The following is a 24290-nucleotide window of genomic DNA, read 5'->3' on the forward strand; positions in this document are numbered from 1 at the left end:
TCATTCATTAATGTTGGAAAATGGAACTCTCTCTTGTCACTTACTGATTCTGGGCCAGATGTTCCTGTAACATAATAATTGGCAGGATCACCCCGTAACTGCTGCTGCTTTTCCTTCTCCCCTGCTATATGCTCCTTATCTTAGAACATTTGACAAAAGTGATGCTGCTGAAATGTTGGGATTTTCAAATATAGATGAACCTTACTTTGCAGTTTTATATACACACAGACCCATCATTGCTATATTTTCTTCTTACAATTTCATAATTTCCTACAGGATCAGAACAAGAAAAAGTAGAAGGAAGAGAAGAATACAGTTGATCCTTGAACAACTCATTGTCAAGAATACACATATAACATTCAGATCCCCCAGAATTTAACTATTGATAGCCTGCTGTTACCAATAACATAAATAGTTGATTAATACATACTTGGTATGTTGTATGTACTATAAATCAGCGGTCGCCAACCTTTCAGACCGCACGGACCAGCAGTGGTCCGTGGACCACCGGTTGGCAACCACTGCTATAGATTGTATTCTTATAATAAAGTAAACTAGAGAAAAGAAAATGTTATTAAGATAATCATTAGGAAGAGAAAATACATTTGCAGTGTTTATTTTTTTAAATTCACGTATAAGTGGACCTGTTGAGTTCAAACCTGTGTTGTTCAAGGGCTGACTATAATTTATTTTCTGCCTTTCATTTTCTTTACATTAAAAAAAACCTAAGATTATATAAACTCTAAATTATAATTACCTTGAAGGTCTTCTTAAATAACTTGTAATGTTTATATCTTGTCTACCCTATTTTTAATTACTTATACCTCTAATGATAGTCCCTGTCATTGAAAATAATGGTCTTCAGATAGTCTATTTGATTTTTTTCAACTTGAACACTTCATTGTATTGACCCCACTTGTCTGACTGTTCAGTTTTAGTTTCCTTGAGGTACCCAAAATATCAAATTTATTTTTTCTTATAATAGCTTTCTAAATATTTGTAGCAGATTCTCTACCCATAGGTGAACTATTGTGTTTTTTCAACTATTCCACATGTGAAATAGCTTCAAATTATCTTTCATTGTGACTACTTTCCTTTGGATACTCTTGAATTCATACATATCCCACTTTAGTATGTTAGCTCAAGGTGGATATAATAATCCAGGTATGGTCAGATCAGTCCTGAATTCGATTACCTCTTTGTTTTGAACACTAAATTTATGTTAATTGTAGCCTAAATGTATATTGACTCTTTGGGCAACCACATTGTGTGGATTGACTCCCATTGAGTTTATGGTTCAATGAAATCCCCATGTCTTTTCATATATGGTGTGGTATGAGAATGTATATCTCTCTGTACTGTTGGTATTTTGAATTCATATGTACATCTGAATCAATTATTAGATTTGTCTGCTGTTAAGATTTTTGGATCCTGATTTTGATCATCTATTTTACTTTCCTTCTTAGCGTCGTCATACACATAATGTGTTATTATTACTTGATAAAAATGTGGACCACAACAGTTTAAACAACATTATTTATTTATTATTTATTTATTTATTAAATGATTCTTTATTCATAAACTTGATGCAAATTTATAAAATTTACTGTACATTGCCAAATCTGCAATGAAAAATAAACTCCAAATAAAAACACAAAGCATGCCAAATGTGCAGCTTAAATAACACTATTTACATGGGAGACTCCTTGCTGGTTGACACTGACTTCTTAAGAACTCCTTGACTTATTATCAAATACTGATTATCCTATACAGTAGGTCCTTGGGTTACGTCTGAGATCCGTTCCTACAGCGCGACGTAACGCGATTTTTGCCGTAAGTCGGAACCTACCTATATAAGCACCTACATCACTCACATGGAGTACATACACAGCAATAATGAAGTGAAACAGTAAAAAAGATTTAAATGAAAGATAACTGTTCCTGACCTTTATTTGTGGTAAATAAATAATTAAAAACATAAAACACTTATGTACATACGTCAAAATGACGGAACTTCCTTTTTTTATAAATACTGTAAATGGGAGATGGCGATGTACGTCAAGTCCAATGTAACCCAAGGACTGCCTGTATAATAAAAGGCTAATATGCAAATCGACCAAACAGTGGAACGACCAGTCGCTATGATGTGCACTGACCACCAGGGGACAGATGCTCAACGCTGGAGCTACCCCCTGGTGGTCAGTGCACTCGCACATGGGGAGCGCTGCTTAGCCAGAAGCCCTGAGCTGAGCTCACAATTGGCGAGCGCAGCGGTGGTGGTGGGAGCCTCTCCTGCCTCCACAGCAGCACTAAGGATGTCCAACTGATGGCTTAGGCCTGCTCCCTAGGGAGTGTGCCCAAGCTGTCAGTGGACATCCCCCAAGGCTCCCGGACTGCAAGAGGGTGCAGGCCGGGCTGAGGGACCCCTCCCCCAAGTGCACAAATTTCGTGCACCGGGCCTCTAGTTGAATACATAGTTTATGTACAAGGCACAGTTTGTATACTAGATAAATTAAGGAAACTCTTTAGCTGCACTCTCATTTAACTTATTTTTTTTTCTTCATTTTGTCTACAGAGATATCTTCAAAGACTGGTCAAACATCTTGAAATCTAGATATAACATGTCTAGTAGTTAGTTTGGCCTAACTTGTAGAATTTTAATGTTTACAGCTTCCTTTTTATTGCTCATTTGTTTGCAACTCCTTTAATTTTTAGAGAATTAGGAAAACTTTGAGGATTTGCTTTAGGAACTAGAGAGTAGAGCAGTTCTGCTATAAGTGAACAGGGAGGGGAGGGAACATAGTTTTTAGCAACTACTGATAAAAGCTTAAAAAAAGAAATGGTGAAGAGGGAGCAGCTTAATTACTGATCTTTCTAAAGAAAAGGAAGCTAGTTGCACAACAATGTGAACATATATAAACTTCTGAACTATACATTTAAAAATAATTAAGATGGTAAATTTTTAAAAATATATTTTATTGATTTTTTACAGAGAGGAAGGGAGAGGGGGATAGCGAGTTAGAAACATCAATCAGCTGCCTCCTGCACACCCCCTACTGGGGATGTGCCCACAACCAAGGTACATGTCCTTGACCGGAATCGAACCTGGGACCCTTCAGTCCATAGGCTGACACTCTATCCACTGAGCCAAACCGGTTAGGGCCGTGGTCGGCAAACCGCGGCTCGCGAGCCACATGCGGTTCTTTGGCCCCTTGAGTGTGGCTCTTCCACAAAATACCACGTGCGGGAACGCATGTACAGTGTGATCGAAACTTCGTGGCCCATGCGCAGAAGTCGGTATTTTGTGAAAGAGCCGGTATTTTGTGGAAGAGTCACACTCAAGGGGCCAAAGAGCCGCATGTGGCTCTCAAGCCGCGGTTTGCTGAGCCGCAGTTTGCCGACCACTGGGTTAGGGCAAGATGGTAAATTTTGTTATATATATATATTTTACCACAATTAAAATAAAAAATAAATGCAATAATAAAAAAAGAAAGGAGAGGCAATAAATGTGAAGTCCAGAATATACCAGGGGAGGCTTCAATTATTTTAGCTTCTAGCCTTGTATTCCTAAATACTCCGCTGCAACCTTTGCCCCCAGCTTTAGGGATCACAACCAGTGACTTGGAGCAAAAGGAGTTTCCCCTGACAACCATTATGAATAGGGAGTCATTTGGGGAAGGGGAAAAATAGAAAGGAATGAATAAATGTGTGTACTTAGGGTCCCAGGTTGGAACTTCAAATGCATTTTTCTCTAGAAGTACTTTGGACCATGGTGTTTAGTTTCCATAGTAGTTATTTATTGTAAGTTTTAAGTCCACTGTGGATTAAATGGGCTTTTTAAGTGGGCTTACCGGAGATCTTGGCTACCACATATTTCCACATAGGTCAGTATGTTTCTGAGTTGAGAACTAACTTGTGGACCTATTATTAGAGGTCAGGGTCTACGTTTGTAGAGACTGGAATTAGAATAATGAAATGTATTTACAATGTGCTTTACAATTTTCAAAACACTGAAAAATTTTATTCAATTCTTATTTTGTTTTGTTTTTAATCTCTTTACAACAGTTGAGATTTGTTTAGATTCCCTTCTAATATATCTGAAATTAATGATTTGTGTTAAGTTTGTAGTCTAACATTCTCACCACTGTCAATGATACTAAAATGACCCATTGGAAAAACATTTCTACAATAGCTGAAAATGAACAGAACTCTTTTCTAAATAAGCATTTCTTAAAGTGCCTGCAGTTACGTATAGAGATGAAAATCATTGTTGACATTTACTTTATCCAAAATCATGTTCTTATCATTTTGGTTTTATGGTGGTTCTGAGTTGGTTGTAAGTGTATCACATTTAAAGAAATGTTTTACTACTAACTTTTTAACTGTTTTAAAATATTCCTGATGCTGCTTTTCTCCTCTGATTAAAAGCTTAATGTTTCAAGCCATAATGTTTTCAAATATTTATTTTTAACAATCTCAGTTCGGTAAGGGGAAACTTTGATTGGATTATCGCAAGGGGGAGTACTCTTGCACTAGACAGCGGTTCTCAACCTGTGAGTCACGACCCCTTTGGTGGTCGAACGACCCTTTCACAGGGGTCACCTAAGACCATCCTGCATATCAGATATTTACATTACGATTCATAACAGTAGCAACATTACAGTTATGAAGTAGCAACGAAAATAATTTTATGGTTGGATCACAACATGAGGAACTGTACTTAAAGGGCAGGAAGGTTGAGAACCACTGCACTAGGAGAAAGGGAATATTGTCATAGGGAGACTGTTCTGGCTATAAGATCTGCAAACATCTCCTTAAATTTTAAATGATATCAGTAGAGAAAATCTAGTTTTAGTATAACTTTTACAAAACTGTGTTAGCTCTTTAGTTCATTGGAATTGTATATTGTAATGTGCTCACCTAGGATTGGGATGTGGCTTTTGACACTGTACCAGAATCATTGGCATTGTCAAGGTGGCATTGATTTTGTTCTTGTTGATAATGATTTGGACCAATTTGCTTCTAGGCCAAACAGCAGTTGAATCTGCGGACGCATATGGCTGATGAAAATAAAAATGAATACGCTGCACAGTTACAAAACTTTAATGGAGAACAACACAAACATTTTTACGTAGTGATTCCTCAGATTTACAAGGTAAACTTTAAATATATGAAGTTAATCTAGTTTTAGCATTGGAATAGTTACTCTTTAAATGTAAAACTTGAATTTCAGGCATCAATCAGTTTTTCTAGATTCATTAGTCATCAAGATAGGTAGTAAGAAATTATTATTATGGTTTTGAAAACTAAATATATCCTAACTTTGAAATGATAAGTTTTCCTATAGATTTATTATTAGTGCAATAAACAGTCCACTAAAACAATGGCACTTTCTAAATAAATTTGAATGCTATATTATTAAGCATTATGACATAGGGGGAATTCATTGGAATTGTATATTGTAATCTGCTCACCTAGAATTGGGATGTAGCTTTGTGAAACTCTATCAGAATCATTGGCATTAGTCCAGGTGTCAGAAATAAATCTTATAAAATGTGTTTGCTAGCCTGATTTTTGCCTGCTTGTCTTCCTACCTGCCAGATCATAAATGTAATTTAGGCATGAGCTTGCCTACAAATCCCATCCATCATCACTTGATAATGGCAGTTGCCAAACAGCCTCAGGTAAAGACCACAGAATTTCCATGAAGGTTAAATTGTTACTATCTATTCTAGAAAGAAGAGAAATTAGAGAAAAGGAATTTAGTGAAAGTGTTGAAAGAAGTTGGATCTAGGAGGAGCAGAGCGTATGTGGGAAGAATGTCAGCTCAAATGTACTTTTTGTCTTTGTAAGGCAAGTTAGAGGTACAAGTGAAGCATAGAGAGAGGAGGTGGACTAGAGTGGGTATCAGATTCCGGTCATTTAATCTCGGGTATCTGTCCTGCCACTCCTCACTCTGTGGTGCTTTTCTAGGCTTATTAGCCAAGCCTTTATATTCTTAGGAGACCTTAACGTGGAGACCACCTACTATTTGTATTTTGGGATGTGGTCCTTTTGTTTAGACCTTGCTATGGAGCAGTCTAGCCATTTTGTGACAGCGGGAACAGTTTTTTTTGTGTGTGAAATTGCAGGTCTCAAAATAAATTCCTAGGCTTTAGCACATAATTAAAGAGGAAAAGTTATATGAAGGCTATTGGAGTTTTGGGATTTGATCAGTGTAGCTGTTTCCTAGGAGAAAGAAAGGTCAATATTGGCAAATAGGAAGTGCCAAAAAAATGTCTCTTAAATTGTTTGGCTTCATATGTACCAGCATAATTCTTAGTGGCATGTGCCAATGAATTTTTGAATTGTGAGAATCCCTTATATGTACCTGTGGCTGTCTGTTTTCCCTCTTGTGCCCCCAACCCTCAGAGTGACAATACTCTGAGCTGTAGACTGTGATAGATCTGCGTACCTATTGGTATGCAGTCAACTGTAAATCCTTGGTCTAGCCAGATCTTACCAAAGTATTCTGAACTAACCTAAGGGTTAGAAGTCTCAGATTTCTGTATGTCATAGGCTAATTGCTTAAAAAGAAAAAAAGAACGATCAAAATTCTGTCTTCAAATAAAACTTTTCCTGAAGTATTAACAGCATCTAAAGCAGTGGTTCTCAATCTTCCTAATGCCGCGACCCTTTAATACAGTTCCTCATGTTGTGCTGACCCCCAATTTCATTGTTACAATTTGAACATAATTAAAGCATAGTGATTAATCACAAAAACAATATGTAATTATATATGTGTTTTCCGATGGTCTTAGGCGACCCCTGTGAAAGGGTCGTTTGCCCCCCCAAAGGGGTCGCGACCCACAGGTTGAGAACCGCTGATCTACAGGAAAGAAAGGTGGAGGCAGTATGAATCAAGTATGAGAAAGGTGGGTAGGCTGTAGGGATATCTTTAGACCAGCAGTCACCAACCAGTGGTCTGTGGACCACTGGTGGTCCGTGAGGTCCAAAAGGTTGGCAACCACTGCTTTAGATGGTTTGAAAACCAGTGTTACCTGGTTTTTATTTCTTTTGCTATTTAACAGGCCTCAAGTTTTAAGTATTAAAAGTTGATAGCACTTGTTAAAATGCATTAAAAACAGTATAACTATTAAGGTAGAACTTCAAATTTTTTTTTTTTTTGAGGAGGGTGGGTTGCTTCAGAATGAAGAAAAAGATGTTTTCCTTTTTTTATTTCTGATTATTAGCAACTACAGGAAATGGATGAACGAAGGACTATTAAACTCAGTGAGTGTTACAGAGGATTTGCAGACTCAGAACGCAAAGTTATTCCTATCATTTCAAAATGTTTGGAAGGAATGGTTCTTGCAGCAAAATCAGTTGATGAAAGAAGAGTAAGTGCTATATAATTATATTTGAATTATGTATTTGGTTTAGGTGTGTGGTTTAAGTTAGTAAAATGAATTGGAAAAGGGGTGAAGAAATTGGTAGTAGTTGATTCTAAATTATATTCTGTAGAAGAAAGTCTGGCAATAGATTGGACTCGTTTGGACTCCAAGGACCATTATAAATACTAAAATTCAAATTGTTTCAAAGGGAGTTCTAACCCTTCCCTCTCCTGCCCCCACTAATTTTTCAGTTATACTGCAAGAGTGTAATCAAGCTGTGACCATGTTATAATACTATATTAAACTATTATTTTAGTTCAGTGGTCGGCAAACTCATTAGTTAACAGAGCCAAATATCAACAGTACAATGATTGAAATTTCTTTTGAGAGCCAAATTTTTTTAACTTAAACTATATAGGTAGGTACATTGTTATTAACTTAATTAGGGTACTCCTAAACTGGCCTTTGCTAAAAACGTCCTCAATCTGATTGAGGTACGTTCGCTGAGGTCGACCCCTTCCAACTCTCCCATCCACACTCGTCTTGTATACTTGTTTCGTCTATCTCCTTTCGTTCATCCTCTCTATATGTCCAGACCATCTCAACATACCTTTCTCAATCCTCGACACTACATCTTCTTTCACTCCATAACGTTCCCTAAAATTAACTTAATAAATTTTACTTAAAGTTTTAAGTCAACTTCGCACTGTACGTGCGCACCCCCATGTGGTATTTTGTGGCTTGTGAGTCGCGGTTTGCCGACCACTGGTTTAGTTACAGGTTAGAGTAGGAGATGCTCACTGAGATCTAGAGTCGTAAGAGTTGCTTTTAACACAAGAGTTGGCACTTGAACTGGATTTGAAGTGTGGGTAGTGTATGGAATGGCCTTTATTGCAAAGGCCCATGAAAAAGAGGAAGTAGGGCATTATGAGTAGAAGGAACAGCATAGTCCTGTTCCCCTTGAGGAAATATATCTAATCACATTATTTTTTTATTAAAGTCTAGCAGAGTATTGTACCTGGTAATTTCTCAGTAAATGTTGATTGAATGACCAAAAGGATAATTGGCAGAAACTGAAGATACGTATCACATAGTATTTTAGTCTTCACAACAACTTGTATTGTATTAGAGAGAATCCTTCCTGTAACAATTAGAATTCTGACTATAATTTTTAAAAGAATAGAAGATTTTGGGTTTTTTTAATTGGGAATTCAGAGGTACATTTGTATATTGGCATGGCTGGATCCAAGTTACAAATATAGTGAGGTCCCTCCTCTATCACTCTTCTTACCCTTTAGCAAATGATTGGTGGGGGTGGCATTAGTGACAAAATTAAGGTATCACTTAAGGATGACTTTTGACTACATGACTGGCAAAATGTACTATTAACAGAAATCCCATATAATAAAAGGCTAATATGCAAATTGTACCCTCAACTGGGAGTTGATCCAAGAGTTTGACCAGGAGGTGGGGCTGCCCAACTGCCCGTGGCTCCACCCCCTGGCCAGCCATGCCCCCCATCCGCCCCCACAACCCCGATCGGGGGTGGGGCTGGCCTGCCAACCACTTGTGGCCCCTCTCCCCAGCCACAGCCCCTCTCCCCAGCCAGCCTGGCCTGATCAGCCTCGATCGGAGCAGCCTGGCTGGACCCCCCCATCTGTGCACGAATTTGTGCACCGGGCCTCTAGTAGGGAATAAAAGAAGAGGTGGTTAGGGTGGGTAGGAGTTTATAGGATTAAAGTATTCTGTTTGAAAAAATGAGTTTAAGATGTCATTAGAATATTTGGATAGAGTATGTATGTCCAAAATTACAATATATTACTTATGCAAGTTTTAAAATTTTAGTTAAATGGTACTGAACTTTATATTTTCAAAGTTGCTTTTTGCACTCAGTACTGTTTGTGAGATCTTTTTCCGTTGCTCTATTAACATTCCTGAGTATGTATTTAATATATTTTATTTATCCTTTCCCCATTGGATGAATGAAAGCTTTTCTACTTGTCTCTTACTTTCTTTTATGATTAGATGCCCTTTTATCTCTTCCAAAGGTCAACTTCTTCATAGACATCTCAAAGCAAAAGGCCTTCTTTCTTTGAAACTTCTTGTAATTTCTACTTGGGAATAACCTTTTCTATATTCCTTTCTTTCAGTTAGACCTTTCTTATCAGCTAACTAGTCCTCAGATGAATTTCAGTAGGGTAAAGCTATGGAATGAAAACATTCATGAATATTACAAATTAAGAAAGTGGTAATTTGTTTGTAAATTAGCATTGTTTTCTGTTGGGATTAAAATAGGGTTTATTGCAAAGTCACAGGAAGAAATTATTTACTTTAACCCTTAGATGCTTACTGTAGAATTATTTCTTTAAATTTTTTCTTTTTTCTTTAATGAATTAAAGTTTTGAAAGCTAATGTGGTATTATGAACAAATGGAATGGTTTTTAAACATGTTTCTTGTGTATAGGACTCTCAAATGGTAGTAGACTCCTTCAAGTCTGGATTTGAACCTCCAGGAGACTTTCCATTTGAAGATTACAGTCAGCATATTTATAGAACCATTTCTGATGGGACTATCAGTGCATCCAAACAGGAAAGTGGGAAGGTGGATGCCAAAACCACAGTAGGAAAGGCCAAGGGCAAGTTGTGGCTCTTTGGAAAGAAGCCAAAGGTAAAAGTCATAAAGTTTCTTTATGCTAATAATTTTGTTTTAGTGTGTCATTTAAATGAATGTAGGTATCAAATGGATAATGGTTTAATATTAATAGAAAATTAATATGTTGAATGATTCAGTTATTTTTCACTTATTAGAAACATAGTTTTATTCTTTCATAGTAAAAATTATTTTTAGATTTAACATTTGACCACCACTTAATAATGAATAAAATAATTTGTTAAATGTCTCTTAATTATATGCTTTTGAAATTTCATTTGTGTATAGTTTCAACCAAAATTTTTAAGGAAACATTATGATCTAATTATATAAACACTAAAATTGCAGTTTTCAATTGGAATGAATGATTGACCACAGTAATAATAAATACCAAATTAGGACTTCTAATAATGTTTTTTTTTATCATCCATGTGAATATTTAATGGGAAGGGCTCAACGTTTGTGGTTATTTGAAGTTTAAAAAAATCTATAATTTACTAAGAAAATCTCACTCTTCTTGTTGGAACCTGTCTTTTGATATGTTGTTTATTTTAGATAGATAAATCTAGCTAAGCAGGTGAGCAAATGGAATAGAGGAGAGCTTAGTCTTTCTTAACAATTTAGTGATTATAATAGTATTATATCAGGAAAATAGATAATGTACTTTTAATCTATGTCTGTATTTATTAAAGGACACATCATTATTTTAATACATTTTTCTGATTTTGACATGAATGTAGATAAAATTATAATATATGTGTATATTTAAAATCACAATTATAGTTAGCTAAAGCTTTATTCATGCTTTTAATAATATTATCCAGTCAAGAAGTTAAGAGTGACTTTGTCAGATCAGAGTAGCTAAGAGAGCTTAGATAAATAAGGAATACTGAAATTAAAAGAAAAATAAGGATGAAATAGAAATAGTCTGAAAAGAAAGCCACAAATGTAATGAAATTTTTTTGCCTATTTGTGATAATAGTTACAGTTTTAACATTTTAATATATTTTTTAATAGACATCACCTATTATAGATAACTTTTACTGTCGCTGCTGCCTTTATTGCTGACAGCTACAGGTTAAGTAAAGGTAGTGCTAATATTCTAGAAATCAGAAGACAGTTTTAAAAATCTAGGTCACATTGCTCTAACATTACAATTTGCGTACTCTATATTTCTAATCTGTCAGTTTGTAAAAAAATGATAAAATGAAATGGTACATTTTTAAAAGTAAATTTTACTTTTTAAAATGATAGTTTTGGCAAAACTATGTTAACTTTCTTATAATATTTTTATAGAAAGCTTTATTTGAGATATATTTTGTGAAAAGTATGTTGCCAAAAATAGAATTTTCATTTAGAAAAAAACTATGCACATTTGGCTTATTGATTCCTTTCTTTATTTCCATATTAGCCACAGTCCCCACCCTTAACCCCTACTAGTTTATTCACATCCAGTACTCCTAATGGGTCCCAGTTTCTCACATTCTCCATTGAGCCCGTGCATTATTGTATGAATGAAATAAAAACAGGGAAGCCCAGAATTCCTTCTTTCAGAAGTCTCAAAAGAGGGGTAAGTTTAATAATGGGTTAAAATGCATGATGGCCTATTGTGTGTGTAGTGTGGCTTTTAATACTCTCCACCCTCATTATAAGGCTCTCTCTCCTATAAATATGTAGTTTAAAAACACCACAGAATTAAGTATAGCTGCCCTCAAGTTAAAAATAACTCCTCTTTATAACATTTGAAATGCTCAACCATAAAAGAATGGTATTATAAAGAGGGTGCTGGGTACAGTCATATTAGCTATTTTTTGTTTATGTGAAATCATATGTCCACCATTGTCTTGTAATGTATTGACATTTTTAAGACTTTCAGTAATTTGTCACTGGAGTTACTCATGTAATAATTTGTCACTAATGATGACTTCTGCCAATTTATAAAGCATTATTTTGTTGACAAAAAATCAAGTTCAATTTTAATTGCCCTACTTTTTGAAACATAAAATACAATTTATAATAGTTAAAAAAGTTAAAGATAAACATGTTAAATATCAAGATTGTAGATAAAATTAAGATAATATATTAGAAGATAGTTTGTAAATTGTAAAACCTATAAAAATAGTAGATATTATTGAGTAATGTTTACATAAATTTGTTAAACTAAAAAAAAGTAAGGTTTTTTTTTCCCCCCCAGAATTTTTTCTTTTTAAAAGTTGGGCAGCCTTTGGCATTTACTTATAACTAAAGATGCTCTGCAAATGAGAAAATTTAGAATAGTAAAAAGCAAATATTAAACTGTTTCTTAGCAACAACCGTTATACTGCTGATAAATAAATTAGTTATTCCATTTTGTTAGACTACTTTTTCTTGTTTATGTTTGATTTTAAGGCTATATTTATAATAGTCATAGCTCATAATTTATATACATTTATGAGATTTGTTTACAGATATGAAAACCAAAGGTGTGATAACCCATAGAGTCTGTGTCATATGAAGTCTAATCATTCATTAACAGGAATATACTGTAGTTGGGTTCCCTCTTGCTAGTGCTCTCTCTCTCCCCTCCCTATTCCCCTCTTCCTTTCCACCTGCCTTTTCTCTCATTTCTTTCTTTTCTTCTCTTTCTGTCCCTGTTTAGCCTGTCTGTCTTTTTTCTTACTTTTTGCAGTCCTTTCTATCTTCAAATTGCTTTAGTTCATTTCCGTTTTTGCCAGTGTAGAACATAATAATTTAGGGCATGATCGCATTATTATCTACATTCCCCACAAAACAGTAATGTCAGTAATGCAGCAGAAATGTCTTAGTGTATTATGTCCCTTTTTGGACTTCCCTTTTTCCTATAATGAAACCAAGTTTTTTACATCTACCTTACCTAATTCTGTATGTGGATGATATTATAGGTAATTAATGACATTTTGAAAAGTCCCTGTGAATGAGTGTGCATTATACCTATAGGCAATATGCAATAAGCAATGGAAATCATATTTGGGATTTCTGTTGCCTGAATTTGAGGGTAGAATTAATTCCTATTTTTCTTCTCTATGATAATTGAGACTACATTAAATATTGCCTGAATTTGAGGGTAGAATTAATTCCTATCTTTTCTATGATGATTGATAATACATTAAATATTGTTACATAAGTCATGAGAAATTACTATTTAGTAGCCATATTTTTGTGTAACTGTTTATGTATCCTACACATTGAGTCTACCAAGCCCAATTATAGTACACTACACAGTATAGTCATGGAATATGAAGTAACTGCACTTCTATAAAAAAAAGTTTAGGCACTTAGTACTGTGAGCCCTAGAGAGAGAAGCTTAAATATGTGACATATTCATTCTTATTGGAAAAATTTATGGTTAAATTTTATTACTATAGAACTTAAAAGTATCTGCTTGGTCACCATCTTATTTCCACATATTGCTTTAATTTTAAATATAAGTATATTGTTTTTTTGGAGGGCCTAGTTCCAGAAAGCCAAAATTCTCCCACCTTTTAATTATTCATCATGGCAAAGAAAGAAGCGGTATACAAGATAGAAAATATGACAGACAAATCTATTAGGGGATTATAGGAGACAGGAGGAAGGAAAGTTCAATTCAGCCTTGCTGTTGAGAAATTGCTTTCTTTTTGATTGGTTACATATATTTCAAAAGTAATCCATAGAGATGTTTTCCTTCCATTTCTCTAAATAGAAAAATAAAAAAAGATAAACTTTAAGAAGCCACGTTTTGTGTTTTTACATAGATTTACATGCAAGTTTGTTAAACTTACAAAGTAGGTCTTAAGGTTTTTTCCCCCAGGTTTTTTAAAATATATTTTTTATTTATTTCAGAGTGGAAGGGAGAGGGAGAGATAGAAACATCAATGATGACAAAGAATCATTGATTGGCTTCTTCCTGTAGGACCCCTACTGGGGATCGAGCCCACAACCTGGGCATATGCCCTGATGGGGTATGTAACCGTCTCCTGGTTCATAGTTCAGTGCTCAAACCACTGAGGAACACCAGCCAGGCTTCCCAGTTTTGTTGAGAAACAGTTGACATACATCAGTGTATAAATTTAGGGTATGCAGCATGATGGTTTGACTAACATATATTGTGAAATGATAACCACAATAGGTTTAATTAACATTTATCATCACATGTAAACACAATAAAAAGAAAGAAAAAATGATTTCTCCTTGCAATGACAACTCTTAGGATACACAACAATTTTCCTATGTGTTCTATGGAAGAGAACTCCTACTCTTTATACTAAATCACTTGTAGGCACTTTTTACATTTCCACTAAAGTAGCCAGCCAAGTAAATTTAATCCCCAGTTTATATAAAAACAGAATATTTTTTAGTCATCATTTTTTCCAGTTTTGAGAAATAATTGATGTACATCTCTGTATAAGTTTAAGATGTACAACATGGTGGTTTGATCTACATATATTGTGAAATGATTTAAGTTTCCTTAAAACTGATAAATTGTACCAATTCAAATTAGAAACTTATGTCAAGCTATATTTCTTATATCATTTTTCCTAAATACCCACATTTTGACTTTCTAAAAATGTATAATTTATTTTTCTTAAAGAAAACCTAGTATGCACAGTTTCTAGTATATTTAAGGATATGAGAAATGTTATATTGGATCAGTGTTTTTTAATTTGACCATATGTAGACCTTTTCTGAGGGTCTATAATTTCCTTCAAAATCTAACCATTAATGGATATTTGGTGTGCTAAAGTTAACTACTTAATTTAGAAATGAATAATTTTTTCTCTATATCTACTTCATTTGAGCTTACTGGGTACTCTTTTTTGGGGGGTTGGGGGGGTAGATTGATCTAGCAATAGCAAGTCCATGTTTTCTGTCTAAGTTATTTAGGATCTTATAAACTTCTAAAGTAATTTTTGTAAGCTTTTTATCTATCCAGAGTACAGTTCTCAGAATTTCTTTGTCTTTAAATGAAATACATCTAATAATATTAATTGCCTGATTTCTTTTTATAGCTCCCTTGTATATTTATTAAGATATAGTGGGTATGTGAAATTTTCTAATTATAAGTATATAATAATTACATATAAGAGTGAGGTGTTTCTGTATTGAACATGAATTACTTTATATATTTCTAATATTTTTACAAAGAACTTGAGTTTTTTTGTATCCCCAGAATTTGATTAGCTAAACATTGAAACATCTGATATTTCAGTATATAATTATCTTAATGTGTTTTCTAAAACATTAATATAGAAACTGAAAAAATGATTTACATCACTTAGAAATTTAGCTGGTGAAAATTATAAAGATAAATCCAATACCATAGGGAGTTTGCTTCTTGTCTTGTATATAATTTTGTTCTAATAACATTTAAAGAGCATGAATATCTTTTAAAAATTTAAACCATTAAATCTCATCAGGAATTTTGTTACAAAGATGTTGTGGTTTTATTGCCTGAAACTACTGACAGTCTAAAGAATGTTAAGCTTAATTTGGAAATTAATGAATAGCTTATGTCATCTTTTCTTATCATTATAACCATTTATATATGACAAATTCATCAGAGATAAGGGGTAGATATTTTTGTCAGCTATTTATTAAAATTCATAATTTTATGGGAAATTCTACCCGACATCCCCCAAACTGCTTTAAAATATTATGATTTAGAAAACTGGGAATGATAAAAATTTTAGAGGCTGCTAACCAAATGCAATGAATATTAACTTAACTTTGTAAAGCTCTCCTGTGTGTTCTTGGTCACAGGGTGTGTGTGTGTGTGTGTGTGTGTGTGTGTGTGTGTGCTTGCGTGAACATACTGTGTACCTACACGTGTGCATGCATCTCACATGTTTAGTTGGGATGCTAGGTAGATGGGATGCCAGTTGCAGAACTCTACCAACCCACAGAATGTGCATTTTATATACATGTGTAGTATATAGAACTATATGATAATACTCTGGCTATGTCATTTCATATTTTCAGAAAGACTAAATTTTAACCAATTTTCTAAAAATTCAAGTTATATTTTCAGTGTTGCTTTCAAGCATGTAGATTTCAGAATAAAAACTGAAAAATAGAAGCTATATCTTCAAAGCAAAATTCAGCCCATATACTTGTGTCTATTAGGAAATACGTATGGGGAACTTGAATCTAAGTGATTCATTTATTAGTTTGGTAATACTGTGTTTTTAATGTGTCTGTACATTTTAAAAAGTAACTTAAAACTAAAGTAGGAATATTATCCTCACCTAAAACTACCCTATGGTATTTTAAACTGTAAAAATTCAGGAAATGGTGTTTTGTTTAATACATTGGAAAGAGCATTCCATTTTTAAATCCCTTATATAAGATTTTTTTAAAATGGCTGTTAAATCTTTTATATTCAACTTTTCAAATAGTAGTATTTTGAGAATGAAGAGCTAAATAAGTGAAATTCACTTACGTAAAAATTCTCCTTTAAAGAAGAAAATACATGATTACTGATAGAATGATTACCATTTACTTTTTAGTTTTAGTTGCATATATAAAATATCTGCCCATTATCATCATTGTATTTTGTTTTGTTTTTGTTTTTTTTTTGCAGATAATTTACTTTCAAAAATGTGCTTAAAATTGTTTTTCTGGCATAATTGTTTGGATTGTGAAATGTACATGATTTATTTTAACATTGTAACAAATATATATATATAGGTTATTGCATCTATATTATGGTTTCATGTGAATAATTTGCCATTTCTTTCTGTTTTCCATTGAACTATTCAGTGGTCGGGGAAGATGGTAAGCCTTATGTGCTGATCTATATACTGTGCCAACATTAAATAATCTCAAATCATTATTTTGTTTAAAGTCAAAACAAATAGTAAGGTACAGATCCACATTTTCATTTTATATGTTTTTCTTTTTATGATTTAATCTATATAGAGTCCAACAAATGCCAGTACCTCTTGATATCATAAAAATTCAAAAATAATGTGGTTAACCTATAATCAGTCCATTAAGTTCTTGAATGTTATTGAGTCCTTATTTAGTCCTTGTCATGTTACAATGTTACAGAGAATAAAATTATAGTTAAAGTAGTGGCCTGGTGCATAAATTCGTGCACATTGAAAGGAAATTAATTAAGAGAAATATTTTTTTTAAAATATATTTTATTGATTTTTTACAGAGAGAAAGGGAGAGAGATAGTTAGAAACATCGATGAGAGAGAAACATCGATCAGCTGCCTCCTGCACATCTCCTACCGGGGATGTGCCCGCAACCCAGGTACATGCCCTTGACTGGAATCAAACCTGGGACCTTTCAGTCCGCAGGCCGACGCTCTATCCACTGAGCCAAACCGGTTTCGGCGAAATATTTTAATATTGCTGTTCGTCGTTTCTCTATAATGGAAGTGTCAACCACATTCACGATCAACAATGACAGATGGAAACACAGGCGTGCGATTGGCGCCAGCGAGAGCTTTATATGTATCGCGCATATGCGAATCAACTTAGCCTTTTATAGATATAAACTTGCTTAATTAGACCTGCTTTCTGATTTAGCTAAACTTTTTCCAGCCCAGTGAAGCACCCCAACTTCTCTTTCAGGTAATTGTCAGCAACACAGCAGTAAATATCAACACGAAGCAGATTATTATTGTAGATCACGCAGGGAGAACAAAGGGTAAAATATTTAACTGCAGCAGTGTTTGACTATATTCTGCGCAGTGAGAAAACCTGAAGGCATTTTCAAGGTCCACCATTTCTTCTTTTCAGTCGGGTCAAGTTTCTAAGCTTTCTAAATCTCCATTTTCCAGCTAATGAAAATAGGATTCCACTGAGTCTCCTATCTACCTACTCTAGGACTTCTGTGAGGATCAGATGAGATGAGGCATGGGAAAATGCTTCACAGAAATTTGGTTAAAGTGTGAAATGTTTCCACCTGGCTATGAAGCAAGTCGTGTTCCTGGGCTGAAGAAACTGCAAGGAGACTGGTCGCTAGGGAGAGGAAACCGGGCATTGCTATGTGATGTCATTACCCGGACAGACACTTAGCATATTAGCCATATATATATATATATATATATATATATCCTATTTTGAAAGTTACATGGTAGAACAAAAGTTTGTTTTTATAGAAGGAAAATTAAATGATTTTCCTTAACACCCTTTTATAAATACTTTATTTTAACCTTCTCCTGAGGATATGTTTATTGATTTTTATAAAGAAAGGGAGAGAGACATGGATTGCTTGCCTCCGGCTCATGCCCCAACCAGGGATGGAAACAGAAACTGAGGTATGTGTCCTGACCAGGAATCAAACCTGCAACCTTTTGGTGTACGGGACGATGCTCCAGCCAACTGTGCCATGGCCAGGGCTTCCCTTTTAAATACCCTTTAAAAAAATAACATAAATTTGATTTTTTTTAGAGTTTATGAGAGTTTATCATAAGAATCATTGGGTTTTCCAGAAAGTAAGAACGAAAATTTTTCTACTGATTTTTTTTTTTGATCAGCATAGCGAAGTTCTCTAGCCAGGTTCTGTCTTTATTGTCCTGTTACATCTGTATTTATACCAGTTGATTTTAATCCTATCCATCTCTACTAATTTATTATAGTCAGTGCTTTCTTCTGACAAATAACCTAAATATCGTGTGTGTGTGTGTGTATGTGTGTGTTTATTTGACAGAGAGAGAAAGAGAGAGATGTTCCTTTACACATTTATGTATTTCAGACAAATTAATGGAAGTACATTGTGAAAATGTTAGCCCAAAACTATTGGGTTCTTACATAGTTTCTCACTTTTAGAAAATAAACCACTGTTTTTCAGACTCTTGCAATTCAGCCTTTTATGAATTCCCTTGTAGGAGAGTTGTTAAATGCGTCAGAGGTCTTCTTTACATCCACAGGAAACAGAGTGGAGTTACTTTTCATATTCTATAGAAGGATAGGTTATAATGTCAAAATGGGATATTACATATGCAAGTGTCTAGGATCTAATGTTAATAAATTTGAGAACAAGGTTTGATTAGGGATAAATGGAAATTTGGCAGATTTATAGCTAGTTTTGAGTTTATTGTAATACTACCAAATAAGTTACATTGGAATACATTTTCTCACTCTATTAAATAGTTTTTCAAAATTTTAACACATATTTAAAAAATATAAATTAGAAAGTTTTATCTTTGGCACATATATAATAGTTTTCAAAACCTGTACCATAAATTAGATTAAACCTGACAACATATAATGATAATTGACCACTAAATTTCAAGGATAGGAAATTTTGCCATTTATTCATTTAGGTCAAATTTGATTGATTTGACAGATTCTTATGTATGGTTACTGGTAGATTAAAAAACAACAGCTACTTAGACAAAATATCCTTCTTCTTAGGCAAGTTTGTTGAATGTCCATATGTGAAGGCCATTTGGGAAAATTCTAGAGATTCTGTTATTAATTAAATGTTACATTTGATCAGGGGTCATCCTAAAATTGAGTGTTCTCATTTTTCTTAAAGTAAGGGAAGCATTCTTATAATGGTGAAATAAAGCTTTTTAGCTTATGTTATAGGCACAAGTGGCCCACAGAGCAAGGATGCATTTATTTTGGGAGCTGCCTTCAGCAACACTTTAAAAACTGAACTTGTGTATTCTTAAAATAACTATTTTAGAAAGAAGAATGAGATAGGTGTCATTAGTTTTTGGAGGATATAAAAACCATGTAAATATGAGTTTATATCAGATGGAATCAATAGTTGCTAATATTTGCTCCATTGTATAATCTCTAATAAAATAACTAAAGTAACAGTAACATGATTAATATTTAAGAAATTAATGACATCATTTCAATCAAATTTACATCTAAATACTAGCACTTTCCTTCAATGATATAATTTTTTGAAAAACAAAGCATTAAGAAATTTTCAAACATCAAGCTTACTTCCAAAAGAAGGATTATATCTCTCTTTGGATTATATCATTCTTTCAGGAACAACTGAGGTATATTATTTGGTTGTACAAAAGGATAATTGGAAAAGACTCCTTATTGGAATATAATCTTTACTTACATTTCACTTAGTGGATCTTTTGTTTTTTAATTGTCAAGTATGTTTTGGTTCTAAAGAACAGATTGGTTTACAAGTGTAATCATTCAAAGACTGTATGCATTAATTAGAGTGTCTTTATGAGGTAAGTTGCTTACATAATTCAGTTATACAGACTTCATATTTTCAGTCTGAACATTTGTAATATGCTGACTGGGATGTGTTGATATGTTATATATAAAACAATAATATATATAGATGAGAAATGTTACGTGTTTCCATTGTTGTTGTTGCTGTAAGAAGATCCATATGTATTTATTTTAACTCTGCCAAGACCTGGGAATAATGTGATACTAGTCATTACCTAATATCTTTATCTGGTGTTATTTTTACCATCCTGTTTCATGATTTTATATGCTGACTGGAATTTGAGCCTTTTGTTAATACAGTTTTAATTAACACACATATCTCTGTAGGTTTCTTTTTCTTAAAAGGGATTGTTTGGGGCTAATTAGAAATTAAACTTAAAAATTGATATTCTTATTTTATAACAGATATATGTGAAAAATAAAATTTCTTGAAAATGCTTTTTATACTCATTTAGATTCTCTTTTCAGGGCACAGCACTAGAAGATTTCAGTCATCTGCCACCAGAACAGAGACGTAAAAAACTACAGCAGCGCATTGACGAACTTAACAGAGAACTACAAAAAGAATCAGATCAGAAGTATTTTTCCATTAAGTTCTCTCTACCATTATTATTCCTTTCAGAGTCTATTTTGAGTGATGTGTTTAGGTGTGATGTATAAAAAAGTTTAAAAATCATTCATCCTAGTTGAAATATCTTTTGAGGGGAAAAAACACTCTGAAGTGTTTATGGTTGCTGTGTCACAAGTAAAAATGAAATTTTAGAGTTTCTTGGGTTGCAGATTACTTATTGGAGCTAATCGTATATATTTATGCCTTCCAAAACTTTACAAAATCACTTGATGACTCATTATCAACTACCTCTTATGCTTGGATAAATTTCATTTTGCTTTGGTTTATAAATTGAGTTCAGTAGAAACCTGAAGCTATAATTATTTCTTTTGCAGCAAAATATGTTGGTAAATAGTACTTAACTATGGCTTCAGATTCACTCACTCAGTGCTTTATTTTTTCCCCAATTTTATAAAAACATTCCTGTATTTCAGTTTTGTTTTAATGAACATAGAGAGCTATGATGAATAAAGGGTTGTTACAGTGAATTGGTGACTTATTATCTGCTTTTACACTGAAGATAAAATTGGAGCTTAAGGTCTGGCATGAGTGATTAAAAGAATTGCTAAGAATGATATATCAGATATGATTGTCTGCTTGATTATAAGTGAAGTAAGGCATTACAATCAGTTCTCGTCATTGGTGGCAGGTAGGCTCTCTAAAGTCACTGTGAACACTGGTCAGTGAATACCAAAACAGAAAATACAGGGCTCCAGATATTAGCCTCTGTCACAACATTTGTATTAACTGATCTATGCATAACCTTGTTTTATGCTTTCTTAAAGACAAGTTTTTTAATATATATTGTTGATTCATTAACTTTGAACTCAGGGCCAACACCACGGTAGCTCATGCCTGAACAGAGCTTGTATAACATGTATTTTCTCCTCACAGCCTTCTCGCTCTTAGGAATACTAGATAGTACTTCAGCTCTACGCTTACGGGCTCTCATAAAGAGAAAAATCACCAACAATGAGCACAGAAAGGACACTTGTCCAGAGTATCAGAGCAGAAATAAGAAGTTAAAGTATCTCCTTGTTTGAACTCAGCTGAGAATGTACACATCAATCAGATGACTCAAATTTTTCTCCACTCTGTGCATGTCTAATGACTATAAAAATGCCACATGTGTTCCTTTTTGGATTACAAATAAATGTTAGCAAATGGGCAATTCACAGATACGGAATCTGCAAATAATGAGGACCAACTCTATTAGTATTACATTTTTTATTGAGGTATATTTGACGTATTAACATATTAGTTTCAGATGTACATCATGGCTCAATATTTGTATATATTGCAAAATGATCACCATGATAAGTATTTAATATTTTTCACCATATATAGTCACAAAAATGTTTTTTCTTGTGATGAGTAACTACTCTCTCAGCCACTTTCAAATATACAATACAGTATATACCATGTTGTATATTACTTCCCCATTAAATAATTTTTAAATGTTAAAATATTTCTTACTAGAGCAACATGTAAATGGTCTCTAGGAAATTATAACATATAATGTAATATTTAGGGCTTACTATATGTAATAGACTGTCAGGACTTTAGTAGATACAAAAAGGTAATAAAATAGTTCCTGATCCTAATAGGCTCACATTTTAGTTAGGAAAGATAAAAACTCAGTGATTTAATTTCTGTACAAGCTGGATTATTATAGCTGCTAATAGAGAGATAAAGTTTTGGGGGAACCTAGAGGAAAAAAATAATGAATTCCTACTGGGATAATTAAGACGAATGTCACTGGGGAGAAGTTGGGGGAAGAGGAAGGGTGATTGTGTAGGAAACTGATGTTTATTGAGGGATTATTATGTACTAGAAAGTGAACCCAGCATTTTACATTGAATTCCTCAAAATAGCCCTCTGAAGTTGTTGTTCCTGTTATAAAGGTGGAGAAATTTAGTATCAAATATATCCATAATGTGGCTCAGATTAGGTATCTGGTAAATATCAGAGTTGACATCCAAACAGCTGGTTTGTTTCCAGAACATTGGAGTTAGACTTTGACAGGAGGATAGGGTTTTGTCAGACAAGAAATTAGACAATAAAGGGAGAGTAAGAATATTTAAGGACAAGAGGAAAACAAAGAATAAAAGCACAGAAATGTGAATATTCTTTCATGGCCTGGAACTGGCTCTAGGCCAGAGAGGACTTGATTAGAAATTATGTGCAGTATAATATCAGAAGATGAGGATGAAAAGGTACAGGATGAATTATATAAAGTGTTGAATGCTTTTTTGTAGAATTCTGGAGGTATTGGAGAGTCACCAAAAGTTGTTGAAAAAGTAGGTGATACTATCACCTCTGTATTCTAAAGAAAGATAATTGAAAACTATATGAAGAGTAGATTTTATAGGAAAGACATTGACATCAGGGAGAACAATTAGAGGACTTCTTTTTTTTAAATATATTTTTTATTGATTTCATAGAGGAAGGGAGAGGGGAAACATCAATGATGAGAGAGGATCATTGATCGGCTGCCTCCTGCATGTCCCCGACTGGGGATTGAGCACGCAGTCCAGGCATGTGCCCTTGATTGGAATTGAACCTGGGACCCTTCAGTCTGCAGGCCAGTACTCTATCCACTGAGCCAAACCAGCTAGATGAGAGATGTTGAAACCGTGTCTTGAAAATAGAAAAGAGTAGATTATAAGAATTGTTTAAAAGGCAAAGTAGGTCAGACTTGTCATCTGATTGGATGTCCAAGAAGAGAAAAATGGAGGCTTTCTACCTCGGAAGTATAGATAAAGACTTAATTAAAACAGTAAGAAAAAATAAATTTGGGGCAAAGGTCATGGTTTTGTTTATGTTGATTTTTGAAATATGTGAAAATCTATATGAAAGTATGTAGTTGGATTTGGAAATCAAATCTAGAAATTAGGAGAAAAAGAGGACGAGATATATACTTGAGTATCATCTAAAGATAGGTGATATTAAAGCAATGAGTCAATTATATCTCACTAAAACTGGAAAAAAACAAAACAAGAAGACATCATTCTGAAGGAGGAGTGTAGGATGAGATGAGAAGAAACCTATGTCATTTTATGTAACATACATTTAAAGGATGAAGGAGGAAGAGGAGCCAGTGAGGGAGATATAAGACAGCAGAGTGAGGAGAAGGAAAAAGAAAATGTACTCTCCAGGAGATCAGGCAGGAAATGAGTATTAAGGAGTGTAAGTCAGTACTGTCGGCTGTCAGAGTTGAGGAGAGCTGATTGAGTCATAACCTATTATTATTATGATTAGTGAAGAGGAGGTGAATAACTGAATTTGGAGGTAGAGGGCAAGTTAAAGATGCATTTCTATTTCTAGTATAGATGGGTGGGAGGATGCTGATGCTGTGAACTCTAAGAAAAGGTGGAATAATGTCTAGATCAGAATATGAGTTTGATTTGGGATATGATAAGTTTAAGAATATTGAGGAATATCTTCCAGCCTTTGATGAAGCATATATGTATAGGTCTGTGTGTGTGTAT

The 24290-nt window shown here is 33.9% G+C and overlaps 1 protein-coding gene across 1 annotated transcript in view; it reads left to right on the top strand.

Annotated features, from left to right (window-relative positions):
- The window catches only part of FNBP1L (formin binding protein 1 like), a 63815-nt gene that overhangs the window by 30622 nt on the left and 8903 nt on the right, over nucleotides 1–24290 (top strand). Inside the window, exons 7-10 of the mRNA XM_014459556.1 lie at nucleotides 5027–5155; nucleotides 7233–7379; nucleotides 9838–10041; nucleotides 20658–20843. Coding sequence (XP_014315042.1) covers nucleotides 5027–5155; nucleotides 7233–7379; nucleotides 9838–10041; nucleotides 20658–20843 — 666 coding nt within the window. The remainder of the gene's footprint in view (nucleotides 1–5026; nucleotides 5156–7232; nucleotides 7380–9837; nucleotides 10042–20657; nucleotides 20844–24290) is intronic.

This window comes from Myotis lucifugus, unplaced genomic scaffold (assembly GCF_000147115.1).
Source record: "Myotis lucifugus unplaced genomic scaffold, Myoluc2.0 scaffold_110, whole genome shotgun sequence".
Classification (NCBI taxonomy): domain Eukaryota; kingdom Metazoa; phylum Chordata; class Mammalia; order Chiroptera; family Vespertilionidae; genus Myotis; species Myotis lucifugus.